Source organism: Chenopodium quinoa, unplaced genomic scaffold (genome assembly GCF_001683475.1).
Source record: "Chenopodium quinoa cultivar QQ74 unplaced genomic scaffold, ASM168347v1, whole genome shotgun sequence".
Classification (NCBI taxonomy): Eukaryota; Viridiplantae; Streptophyta; class Magnoliopsida; order Caryophyllales; family Amaranthaceae; genus Chenopodium; species Chenopodium quinoa.
Genome location: NW_018744560.1, coordinates 306039 through 319267, shown reverse-complemented (window position 1 = coordinate 319267; position 13229 = coordinate 306039). Strand labels below are relative to the sequence as shown.

General features: G+C 33.2%; 1 protein-coding gene across 1 annotated transcript; it reads left to right on the top strand.

Moving 5' to 3' along the window:
* The first annotated feature begins 2967 nt into the window (after positions 1-2967).
* On the top strand, positions 2968-9143 carry LOC110699075 (auxin-binding protein ABP19a-like). Its single transcript, XM_021876568.1, has 2 exons — positions 2968-3169; positions 8542-9143. Exons 1-2 carry the CDS (start codon positions 2968-2970, stop codon positions 9141-9143), a joined length of 804 nt encoding a protein of 267 aa, XP_021732260.1.
* The last annotated feature ends 4086 nt before the right edge of the window (positions 9144-13229 follow it).

Below are 13229 nucleotides of genomic sequence, written 5' to 3'. Positions count from 1 at the left end.
CAAGTGCGGGTAGCAGGGCTATGTCGCGGGTCATGGCGTGGGTAGCTAGGCCGTGAGCAAGGAGAAGAAAGTGGAACTTAGGGAGGACATGTGGCACATGGAGAGGAAGAGAGTGGGGAGTAAGTTTGGTCCCCCCCTCTCCAAGTGGTCCTCAGTTGCTCTCTCATGAATAGTTGACACTTGTTGATTTATTACTAGCTTGCTTAAATAGTTTTATTTTGCTTTTAAAATAAAATGTGAAAATCCCACTATCCCACATTGATGGGAGAGACAATCATACTCTCATCATTTCCTATAAATACCATAGTAAGGGCATTGGAAATGATGCTTGAGTAAGAGTTGCAAAGGGCATCACTAGTAAGTGAAAACCCTTGAGCTCAAGATCGAGTTGGAAAATGTATTACATTTAGTGAAAGCCTTTGAACTCAATTACTCGGGTTTTATTGGTTGGGTCTTGCTAACCCTAAGACATTGGACCTTGTCGGTATTCGCTGGTGCGGGTGGATCAACTTTGGAGGCTTTGGAGCTAGCTTTCAAGTAAGAGCCCATTCGGTTGGGCGAAGCACGCTCCAAAAGGTAATCGTTCTATCTTAATCTTGTGATTAATTTAATTATGTTTATGGTTTTATTTATTGCAAGTGCGGTCTTGTTTTTGGGTTTCTTTCCGCGGTGAGTCGGACTCACCAAACCCCAACAAAGGGGTTCAACAAGAAGGGGAAAAAGGCTAGTGCCAAGAGCAAGGGAAATCAAGTTTCCAAGGCTCTTGAAAAGCCTAAGGCGATTCCTAAACCCAAGGCTGAAAGTGAGAGTGAATGCTTTTATTGGAAAAAGAAGGGGCATTAAAAGCGCAATTGCCAAAAATACCTTGTCTTCCTCAAGAAGAATGGAGCATCAACCTCATGTATTATGTTATAAACATTTTAACTTTCACTTAGGTATATGATACCAAGTTGCAGTGCTTAACATTATAAATGTTGCAAAGGAACTGCAAACAAGTGAGGCTAGCGTGGAAGTGAAGCTTAAGGGTGCACTAGAAGTGTTCGAGTGACCAAGGAAGCTTCGTAGTTTTAATTTCTGAATTTATGATGATTTTAGACCTATTTTCGTTTTTAATGAGACAATATTTCAGTTATTTGTTTTGAATACTGATTGATTTTACTAGGCTTGGACAAGTGTCCATGACCAAGGTAATAAATTGTTTTCATTATGTTAGATATGAGTTAAATTTGTTTTATGACATTAACATAAGTTGATCACAAAATAAAATTAGATGATATAAGTAAACTTACTTATAACAAAGTAAGGTTAGGTCACATAACCAATTTGCACATCCAAAGTAATAATTGGATGGACTCTTATTCTTATATGAATGTGAATCACTTGAGAATTAGAAGTCATGCTTGATAAGGTAAGATGGCCAAGTTGCCTTTTAGTTGAAAGGGTAAAAGAGCTAAAATGACCTTTTGGAACTCATACATATGATGTGTGTGTACCATAAGTTCAAGAATTAGCAAAGAGATTTAACTATTTCATTGCTTCTACTAACGATATAAATTACTATATTGATAATTACTTAATGAAGTAAAGCTTGGAATCATTGAAATGTTCAAAATTCCAAAATGAAATGTAAAATCAGTTTGAGATAAACAATTTAACACCACAATATGATTGTTGTAATAAATATTTAACTCAAAAGAAATGATCATCTAAGGGAATTGTTGAATTAATTCACAATACAGAAACATTACAATAAACTCAAAACAAATGTATGTGTTCTTGCCATGGTTCGATCCAAGATTTAATGATTTACAAATATTGTTTTGAGGATATGAATCAGAATAACAACAATTGCGAATATACTAAACAAGAAATTTAACCAAAACAGTAGAAAATATGTCATAAGAGTTATGAACTGGAAATATTCCAAAATTATCTTTTCTAAGAGAAGATTAAGGGTTATGAATCTATGTAAAATATTTACAAAAATGACATAATAGACCCTAAATCAGAGGTATTATTCCTACAATCGCGTAGAAAACAAAGTGTTTGTTGCTCGCGATAATGTCTTTATAGAAAGAAATCTCTTCCTACAAAGCCAAGTGGGAATAAAGTTAGATCTTGATGAGATTCGGGACGAGCAACAAGTGGATGTGGATAATACTACATCAGAGAAGAGGGCGTATGAAATCAACTAATTTGATAAATCATATGTCGAAGCAAGCTAATTCAACTAGCGAGGCTTCTATTGTCCCACTTGAATGAAAGGCTTCAAAGAGTTGAAGAGAAATAATTCTATTGTTGCCTATACCTATCGTAGGTTACTTAGTATTAAAACAAACAGTTTGTTGGAAGTCTAGTAAAAGGTGGATTCTAAAATTTTCCTACTGGAATGGTGGGAACCCATGCCCTACAAGCAAGCTTTGGACAAGTGCCAACTCAAGAAATGGATTAAAGCCGAGAAATCCAGAATGGACTCCATGTCTGTAAAGATGTGTTAGTCCATGATAGTCTTACATATAGGGTCAAACCTAGTAGTTGTGTAAGCATATTCAGATTATTCTAGGTGTGGAGATCAAAATCACCTCATGAAATGTTCTCAATGGATGGTATGTATATGATACAACCTAAGAGTTTTGAAATCCATAAATTCCTAGAAAGTTTTGCAAACTTCATAAATTCATTTATGGATTGAAGTAAGCATCAGGGAGTTGGAACATTCTTTTTGATTAGGCAAACAAACAGTTTGATTTCCTTGAAAGAACGAAAAGGGATCTTGTAGAGATAAGAAGTTTAGTGGGAGCAATTGATCTTCTTGGTCTTGTATGTAGTTGACATACAATTCATATGAAATGATACATCAATGCTTGAATAAGTCAAGCAGTGGTTAAAGAGTTATTTCTATATGAAAGACTTAGGAGATGTTGAGTACATATTGGGAATCAAAATCCACGAAGTGAATCTTGAAGAATGATTGGACTTAATCAAGAGACTTATGTTGATAAGGTTCTTGACAAGTTCAAGATGCAAGACTCTAAGAAAGGATATCTTCTCATGTCTCATGGTATTACAATCAGTAAAACTCAGTGCCTTCAAAAGCTAATAGAGTTGAGTCGTAAGGATAGTATACCTTATGCTTCTGCAAAAGGGTCCATTATATGTGCCATGAAATGTACAAAGCAAGATGTTACATATGACTTGTGCATATACACAACTGGAATATTTTTACATATATTTTATTTTGTAGAGACAATAATATTTTTTTCCATATACACAACTGGAATATTTTTACATATCTTCAGATATTTTATTTTGTTTATTTTCTTTGCAAAAAAGAACAATGATTAGTAAATATTGAATTAATACTTTATCTAAAACTATTCTTATAATATTATCATTTTTTCACTTTGTTTCAACTTTACTACTTTTATTATAATAAATTTCATTTCAATTAGAAAAAATTCATTGTGGTAACATATATATGTACATGTATACATTTATTTTTTACATTTACAAAAGTAGTATTAATAATAGGACGGGCATATCAGACTAGATATTTATTTTATTAATATAAAACCCACAAACTTAACCTTAACATTGGTATAAGTATAAAAATATTGGTGTACAATTATTGTTGAATTCGTAATGCAATTTTGTCCCTATATACTTCATAAAATTTAGTAACAACGAGTCGTGCGATGTAATTAATAAAGTGCAATTACTGTATTATTGCAAAAATTCCTGTGTGAGATAGACTTTCATTAAGTTATTGTATGACGGGTTAAAGTTACTCTAAAAGTATTTAAAGTTACTATTAAAATTTACTTTATGCCATTTTCCTAACATAAAGTTTATCTTTAGAAAAAACACTTATAATATATTACATGAATCATATACTCCCTCCGTTTTTAAATACTTGCTCCATTTCCTTTTTCGGAAAGTTTTTACAATATTTAAATCATTTCTCATAATTAATGGACCCAACATAATATTCTCTCTCCTTCTATTCTTCATTACTTTTGCTTTTTTCAATTTTTTATTCTCTCAATTACTACCCCACTACCTCCATATTTTATTACTTTCTCCAATTTCTCCTAAAACTCCACGCATGGAGAAATGGAGCAAGTATTTAAAAACGGAGGGAGTAGTCTTTATAATATGTATTTATTAGAAAAAGTATATTAAAATAAAATCAAACCTATTACAAATTAAAAGTTACAACTTATCCCAGAAAGAGAAGTTACCATAAAACTTACTTAAAGTTACTTTCAGATTAACCGTCTTTCAAAAAATTAAAATTAAAGTAAGGGCATGTTCACTTCAGCTTAATTTCAGTTCGATCAGTTCAGTTTAGTTCAGCTCCAATTAGTTCAGTTCAGTTCAACTCCATTCAGTTCAGTTCAGTTCAGTTCAGTTTAATTCAGCTCTTGATTTCCTTCTCTCATAAAATATTCATTTCAGCTTTATTTAAATCAGTTCAGCTCCAATCAGTTCAGTTCAGTTCTGTTTAGCTCATTTAGTAAATGTGAACAGACCCTAAGTCTACCTAGCTTATACATGCAAGACCTAAGGGTCTGTTCTGTTTTACTGAACTGAGCTGAGCTGAACTGAACTAAACTAAACTAAACTAAACTGCTTGGAGCTGAACTTAACTAAACTGATTGGAGTTGAAGCAAACTGAACTAAAATTAAGTTGAAGAGAACAGACCTACCCTTATTGGGTTGACAATTGTAGGTACAATATTTATTACATTTATATATTTCTATACTTATTAACACTTTAGGTTCACTCCATATCAATTTCTACGATTTTAATTAGTCTTCACAAATTCATAAGATTATTTGTTAATCATTGCATACATGCGTGCACGTAGAGTAGTATATGCGAAGGCTACTATTCCACATTTATGGTCCATCAAAATTGAGAGATACTCAAATGATTATAGCTTTTTCCCCGATTTTAAGAAATTCTGGGATCGATTGTCACTTTCGTCTTTTGTGTGGCCCTCAAAATATCCAAAAAAAAAAAGGAACATTATGTTCATTAGCTTATTCTTAAATGGTTTTTAATAACTTAATTGAGAAATTTAAAAAATCATTAATTTGTAATAATAAGTTAATATGGAACCAGAATGAAAACCGTGAAGTGGTAGCAATTTTTTTTTTTTTTGGTAGTAAAATAAAATAAAATTTTAAATAGGTAGAAAAAGTCAAAATACGTGGTGCTTTTTAGTGGTAGTAAAGTCAGATTTTCCTTTACATAACTTTAGAATAATAATAAAAAAAAAATCTGTAATTTGCAATATATAATATTTCCACTTTTTTTTTTTTATATTTTATACTTCCTCCGTTTTTTTAATATTGCACCACTTTGCCTTATAAGGAAGTATCACAAATATTGCACCATTCCTATTTTTGGAAAAGAAATACTTGTGTTCACACTACAAATACCAAATATACCCTTACTTTTCAACACATGATTATTCAGCTTATGTATACCATCACACAGACAATCTTGTATTTTACCTTTCTCTCTCATCCTTTTTTCCACTATCAAAAAACTTGTGTCAGCCTCCTATGGTGCAATAAAAAAAGAACGGAGAAAGTATTTTTTATTATTGCACCATACAAGTTCGGATCAATAAATTTTGTAGTGAGACTTGGGAAAAAGGAAGCGAAAAAAAGATAAAAAAAATACAAAAGTGTCCATGTAATGTAGCAGACTAGGCCCTATTCACTTCACCTTGAAAAATAATATTCAGTGAAAATAATTTCAGTTAGTTAAATAAAAATAATTTTAGTTCAGCAAAAGTAATTTTGATTCAGTAAAAATAAGGTGCCGTAAACGGGGCCTAAATAATAAGTGTAAAAAATAAGGGTATGTTGGGTATTTACAATGTGAATAAAGATATTTTTTGTCTTAAAATAGAAATAGTGCAATATTTGTGAAACTTCTCTTGCTAAAAGACAAGTGACATAATATTAAAAAAACGGAGGAAGTAGTCGGGTCTTGTTCTCATTGACTGAAATGAGCTGAGCTGAACTGAACTTATTAGAGCTGAACTGAACTGAAATGAATATTTTATAAGAGAAGGAGATTAGGAGCTGAATTGAACTGAACTTATTAGAGCTGAACTGAAAATAATAATACGAGAACAGGCCCTTGCATTGATTCTAAGAATACCCTTTACTTTACATATGTGAGGCTTTAATGTGTATATCAGCATATGTCATGTGGATTTGCGCATGGGGCGAGCCAGTATGCTAGCGGCCCGACACGACACGAGCTCGCTAGCTGCACGACACGACATGAGGAACGAGGGGTGGGGCGTGGGCCGTGCCGTAAACAAAAAAATAAAATTTGGCACTAACCAAGCACGAGCCGCGGGCGGCACGAACTTTTGGTCTGCTAGCACGGCCCGCCGGCATGACCTACAATAATAAAAAGTAATAAAAGAAACTATAAATACTAAAAATAAAAACAATAAAAAGAAATATTATAAAATTATAAATAGAGCCATAATAATATAAAGAACTATAAATAATAAAAATAAAAATATTAAAATTAATTAATTAATAATAAAATTATTTAATTGGCCCGCGGACCGGCCCACGAGGCACGTGGGTCGTACTATGGGCTGGGAAAGTGGGTCGGGGTGTGTCATTTGGTGGCCTGGCACGACATGGTCCGCCATCACCAAGTCTGGAACGACACGATACAAGCCACCTCCTGGCATGGTGATGTATGGCCCGTGACAGTCCAACACGACACGATGCCCGACTCATATGTCATCTATGAATCAAATGGAAAATATGTTTAAAGCTGTGCAAGAGATTGGAGAGAATGACATATTTTCTCTCTGTCTCCGTATACACATTTCAAGGGTTATAGAAAAAAGGAAATTTTGCAAAAAAAAGACCTTTTATAAGCAATTTTTTGCAATAAACCACCTTATAATTTTTTTTTTTTGCAATGACAAACCTTAAACAATTTTTTTTTGCAAATCAATACCTTTATGCCGAAAAATGAGATTTGACCTCAATTTCCAGTGTTGACTACCCCAATCCACCCACGAAACCACCTCCCTCCTAAACTCCACCCACAAAATCACCCTTTCCCGGCATTGACCACCCTAAACACACCCTTTTAATAGCATTGACCACCCTAAACACAACCCTTTAACGACGTTGACCACCCTAAACCCTCCTCAATAGCCCTATACACCCTTCTCCCCTCCACTGTCAGCGTCGGTACTCTTAGACATACTCCCTCAACCATAAATTAACACTCGAACCACCCTAAATCCAAATTTCGTGAGATGGTGGAAAGAAGGGAGTTTGATTTCACTGGTGGGGATGAGGAGGGGAGGCGGTTTCGTGGGTGGAGCGAAGGAGGGGGTTATTTCATGAATTGGGCTGGGGAGGATTTCGTGGGTGGGGTTAGGGTAGTCAACGCGGGAAAATAGGGTTTGACCCCATTTTCCGACATAAAGATATGGTTTTGCAAAAAAAAAAAAATTGATTAAGGTGTGTTTTTGCAAAAAAAAAAAAAAAAAAATTATAAGGTGGTTTATTGCAAAAAATTGCTTATAAAAGGTGGTTTTTTGCAAAATTTCCTAGAAAAAATGGATTGGCCAAACTGGATCAAACAGAAGAAACCTCTATGGTCTCCAAGTCGAGAAAATTTGAATCCAAAACCACTTAAAAATTTGGTCTTAAATGGAATCGAATATTTTATCTACCTATTTAAATAAACATCTAGTTCCTTTCTTTCTTTTTTTGTTTTTTAATATTTTTTTAGCAACACAGCCACATTTAAATATTATATTTCTCTTTTCATGGTACTGGTTACTTTATAACGCTAATTAGGTTGATTGAGACTACTCTTAACACCTTATGATTTTGAGATATACCGCTTTTATTAAACGCGGGTCTGGGCCGCACCCTCAAACTAAGAGAGTGAGTTTACTTCACAAGATCAAAGGAGGCTCCACCCCAAAACTATATGGAAATAAGAGGAGTAGTCCCTTAGCCTTATAAAGTGTTTAAGGCTCTCTTCCTCAACCAATGTGGTGACACTTAAAGAGGTTTATTCTTCAACATCTTTTGAACTTTTGCAGTGAACTCTCTCTCGATATCAGGTGTGATAGATGGGGACCAATATTTATCAATTATATAATATCCTTAGCTTTCCTAATGCATGTGAAATCATTTCCACCGTTGCATGCATGGTTTACGTGCAAAACTAGATATGTGTTTACTAGTAGTATTAATAATATGGTTGTATATGAGCATGACTGATCAATTGTCTTAAAAAGGAAATCTTTAATTTTGTCTTTGCTGTATTTTTCAGGCCACTTCCATAATTATGTGGAGCAGCAAAATCCTGTATATATAACCCATTTCTTTGCTAAGAGATGCAATAACGTAATTAAAAAATCTAAAACTACCATATATTAGCAACATTTTTTATTGTAGCTAGCTAGCCATCTTTAGCTTTCAAAATGCGTAGTCTTGCATTTTTTTTAATCTTGTTTGTTTCAGTTTCACTTAGTTATGCTATTATTGAAGCCGATTATTGTATTGCAGATCGTAGTCTTCCTAGGGGGCCCGCTGGATTTCCTTGCAAAGATCCGACTAAAGTCACTATAGATGACTTTGTTTTCACTGGATTTCGTGGTGAAAAAGACACCACAAATTTATTCGGAAACAATGTAACTTTTGCTCTTGTGGATCAATTTCCAGGTTTAAATGGTCTAGGCCTTTCCATGGCAAGGGTAGACTTGGGGGTGGGCGGAATTATCCCTGCGCATTCTCACCGAACATCAGAAATGCAAGTTCTTGTACATGGTACAATAATCTCAGGGATAATTGATGCAAACAATGTCGCGTATTATAAAAGATTAGAGGCTGGCGATGTAGTGATATTTCCACCGTACTTGCTTCACTTCGTAACAAATGTTGGTGAAACTCCGGCTCTAGCATTTGTTGCTTTGAATGGGGCAAATCCAGGATTGCAAATAACTTCCACCTCCTTGTTTGGTGGTAGTTTACCGGCGAAAATAGCTTCACAAATCACCGATATAAGTCTTGAGGAAGTGAAACGCTTGCAGAACATTTTTAGCAAAATTGACACAAACTCATAAGACGCTTAAAATCATTGTGTTTTACATGTATGGTATCACCTATGCTAGCTTGCTTTAAAGTTTGGAATATATATATATATATATATATATATATATATATATATATATATATATATATATATATATATATATATATATATATATATATATATATATATATATATATATATGCATGTCAAATATATTTGTAATTTTTTTTATTATTTTAAGAAATATTTGTAATATCTTAATAATAAAGAATATTGAATAATGTTCATAAAAATGCTTATTTGCTTTGTTCTAATCTACTATTAAACTTCTACAATGTCATTCCTTAAAAAAAAGGCACCACAACATGCTCACATGGTAAAATTAAATCTCATCGATTGCACCATATTAAATATTTTTATTTTCATTTAGATCTATTTTAAATGTCTACAATGTATTACAATTGTATTTATATTATGTATAACTTTTTAATACATGTATATTTTTTTAGAGATATGTTATTATAAATTATGCAAATCTATTTTTATAATACTTATTAATTTTCAAAATTATACTTATAATTAAAACTCACAAAATCAAAATTGTTTATCAATGTTCTTTATATGTCATAATTAGCCACCCGTTCAAAAATACCCAATAAATATACGTAAATGAATTGTGTGTAACGTTTTGTTTGTTTTTTTTTTTTTTTTTCTGTTTTTAATTTTTAGGGTTTTGATCATAAAAAAAATCTCAACATCAATCTCCATTTTAAGTATTTATTAAGGAAGGGATCCAAGATCAAGCAACCCACTAAGAAGCTACATGGATCAAGAACCGGTTGCCCTTGTGTTTGAAACTCTTGGAGTAAGTCCATTTGCTCTCAAGCCTGAATTTGTCACTTTGGGAGATTACTTGAAGAACACAAAGGAGTGTTATTTATGTATGAATGACCCATTTGCTTTTTTGGGCTATATAATTAAGTTTGCTTTATCTATTATTTTTGTAATTAGACTTAAAGAAGTAATTAACTTCCTCTCTATTTAGCCGTGATTTTGTGTGTGATTATAGGAGTTATTGTTACTCTCAATTGCCAATTTGTAACTGCCCATTTAAATAGGTGACAGATTTTATGACCACTGAATTAATGTGACGGTTTTAAGAGATACTAAGCGGTAATTTTGCTAAATAGGGAGGTAATAACAAGAGGAAGATAGATTTTGATTATTAATTTTTTAAAAAAAAAACTCAAGTGTTTTTAGCATTTTGCTTTTAGTTTGTCTCGAGTTAAAGTGTAGCTTTGAGTTTGTTCTTTAGTTATAAGATTAGGTGAACTTTGATGAGACTCATGAGAGTGTCTTGAGTTTTTGCCTAATATCCCGAACTTTGAGTGTGTTGCTGGTTTTTTGTTATCAAACTCGTTTCGTGAGTTTAATTCGTGAGTACCCCATTTTAAAAAGTTTAAATCCATCAACCTTTATATTCCGGTGAGTGTATTTAGACTTACATCATCTGATATCAGATCTTTGACGTGAGTTTATTGAAGAAAACAAGTTTAAGGAACTTAGAGTCGTAGTTTTGCAGAAATAAAAATTAAAGGAAGCTTCTAGCATAGTCGTCGACTACAGACGACTATAAACGACTATGGACGACTATGCTAAGAAATTAAATCTGGACCGTTTATTTGGTTTGTTGCTTAATCTTAGCCTTTGAATATTACATTATTAAAAATTTTAAAAATCTAATTTACACATCATTTAAGTTGTGACCAGTCAGCAACCAGTCATTGACCAGTCATCAAAATCCTGTTTGTTTTCTTCCTTTTAGGGGGTAATTTTTTTTCTTTTCCAAATTATAATATTCATAAATTGTACTCATTAGCATTCGTCCCCTTTTTCATAGCCTCCAACACTTCATCTTCAACCTTTGTTAATGACACACTTTATCTTCAAACTTCAATTATTCAACTAAAACATGACCATAAATTATCAAAGTATATATGAAATCAATAAAAATGTATAATCACCACATTTGCCTTTCTTTTTTTTTTTTTTTAATAATTTTATAGTTTTTAACCAATTTAATCAACTGTATATAAATATGATCATTTGATTACAGATTTCATTTAATATATTTTGGGATTAATTATAGGAAGTGGTATGATTTATCTTGCGTTTTAATTTTAATTGGTCATACGAATTCATGAGTAATCATCCGCCATTATTGAATGTTGAAGCTATGTGCATGGGTTGAAGATGGATAAACATTAAAAATATAATAAAAATTAAAAAAATTGAAACCGGACGCTATAGTGGGTGTGATTTTAGGTAAATTTACTTACTTTCTTTTTTTTAAAAGAAAAATATAGTGGGTGTTTTTTTTGGGATATTTTAAAGGAATATATCCTTAATTATCTCAAATAAGAAAAAAACTAATTGGGAAAAAAAAATCATTTATTTACCAAAAAAACAAACAAAGCAAAAATAAAAAAACAATGAAAATGAGAAAAAAAAACAAAAGAAAAAATTGATAAGAATAATCTCAACTATGCCTCATTCGCTCAAAATAATCCCAACTTTGGATTATTTTTTAATAATCCGAACTTTGATATGAATTTGCTCCTAATGGTCCCAAGTGACCGGTAACCTATTGGGTAGGTAATTTTTTTTTTTTTCAAATTTTAATTTACATGTGTCACTACATGATTGGACAGAAATAAGATTTAATTTTAATTTTATAAAAACATGATTATTCGTCACTAACTAACACTTAATTATTGTTAAAAAAATTAACAGTTTCTTACAAAAAAAAAAAGGAATGTCAACCATCACGCCACCAATCACCATCACCAAAGACCCAGCCCCCTCCTGGCCCTCCACTACCCTACCTTCCTTGAGCCATCAACACCAACCTAACCACCACTTAACCTCCCCAGCTTAACACCCACCTTTACCACTGTACCACATCCACCGTAACCAAAACCCGATCGATTTGTGATTTTGTTCCATAGGGAACTCAGCAGGTTTAGCATCAAGTAAACCGGCCTCGGTAATAATATCCAATGCATACTTCCTCTGACAAATAAAAATTCCCTGTTTATTTCGGGCTACCTCTAGCCCCAAAAAATATTTCAACACTTCAAGATCTTTCATCTTGAAACAATTTCCCCGATATGATTTAAAACTGTGCATAGCATTTTTATCGTTGCCAGCAACAATTAAATCATCAACATATACTAACACATTGAGCTGCATTTTACCCTTTGTCAGAGTAAATAAAGAATAATCATAATATGACTGTTTAAAGCCTTACTTTTTCAAAGCTGTAGCAAGCTTAGCAAACCAACACCTTGGAGCTTGTTTAAGCCCGTACAACGATTTCTGCATCCTGCAAACTTTGTCAGAGTTATCTTTCTCAAAACCAGGGGGAATTTTCATATATCTCTTCTTCCAAGTCACCATGAAGAAATGCATTATGAACATCCATTTGATGAACTTCCCAATTTTTCACCGCCGCTACTGCAAGGAAAGTTCGAATTGTCACCATTTTTGCTACTGGAGCAAACGTCTCATTGTAGTCTAGACCTTCGACTTGATGATTGCCAAAGATAACTAGCCTCGCCTTCAACCTCTATAAATTTCCATGCTCATCATATTTTTCTTTGTATACCCACTTACTTCCAAGCGCCTTTTTGCCTGGAGGTAATTTCTCTAACACCCAAGTAGCTTGTTCTTCGAGTGCTTGTATCTCATCTGCCATTGCCTTTCTCCAACCCTCATGTTTCATAGCCTCTTTGAAACTCTTGGGTTCATTTCCTCCTGTAATAGCAGCAATATAGGTTCTATGTTTCATAGAAAATCGGTGAGAATCAATAAAATGTGTTATTGGGTAAACAGTACCTGAGGGAAGTGATGTCGCAGGTGAACGTTGAGACGGAGTAGATGGAATTTTATTTCGAATAGTATGTGTCACAAAATCACGAAACTTCACTGAAGGAATCTTTGTTCTCATTCCTTTACCCAACACCTCATCACCCCGAGGCTCTTGCTCATGAGCTGTTGTGTTCCCAAGAGATTCTTGCTGCCTTGCACGCCCTTCCTCAAGGGCTGAACTGGTCTC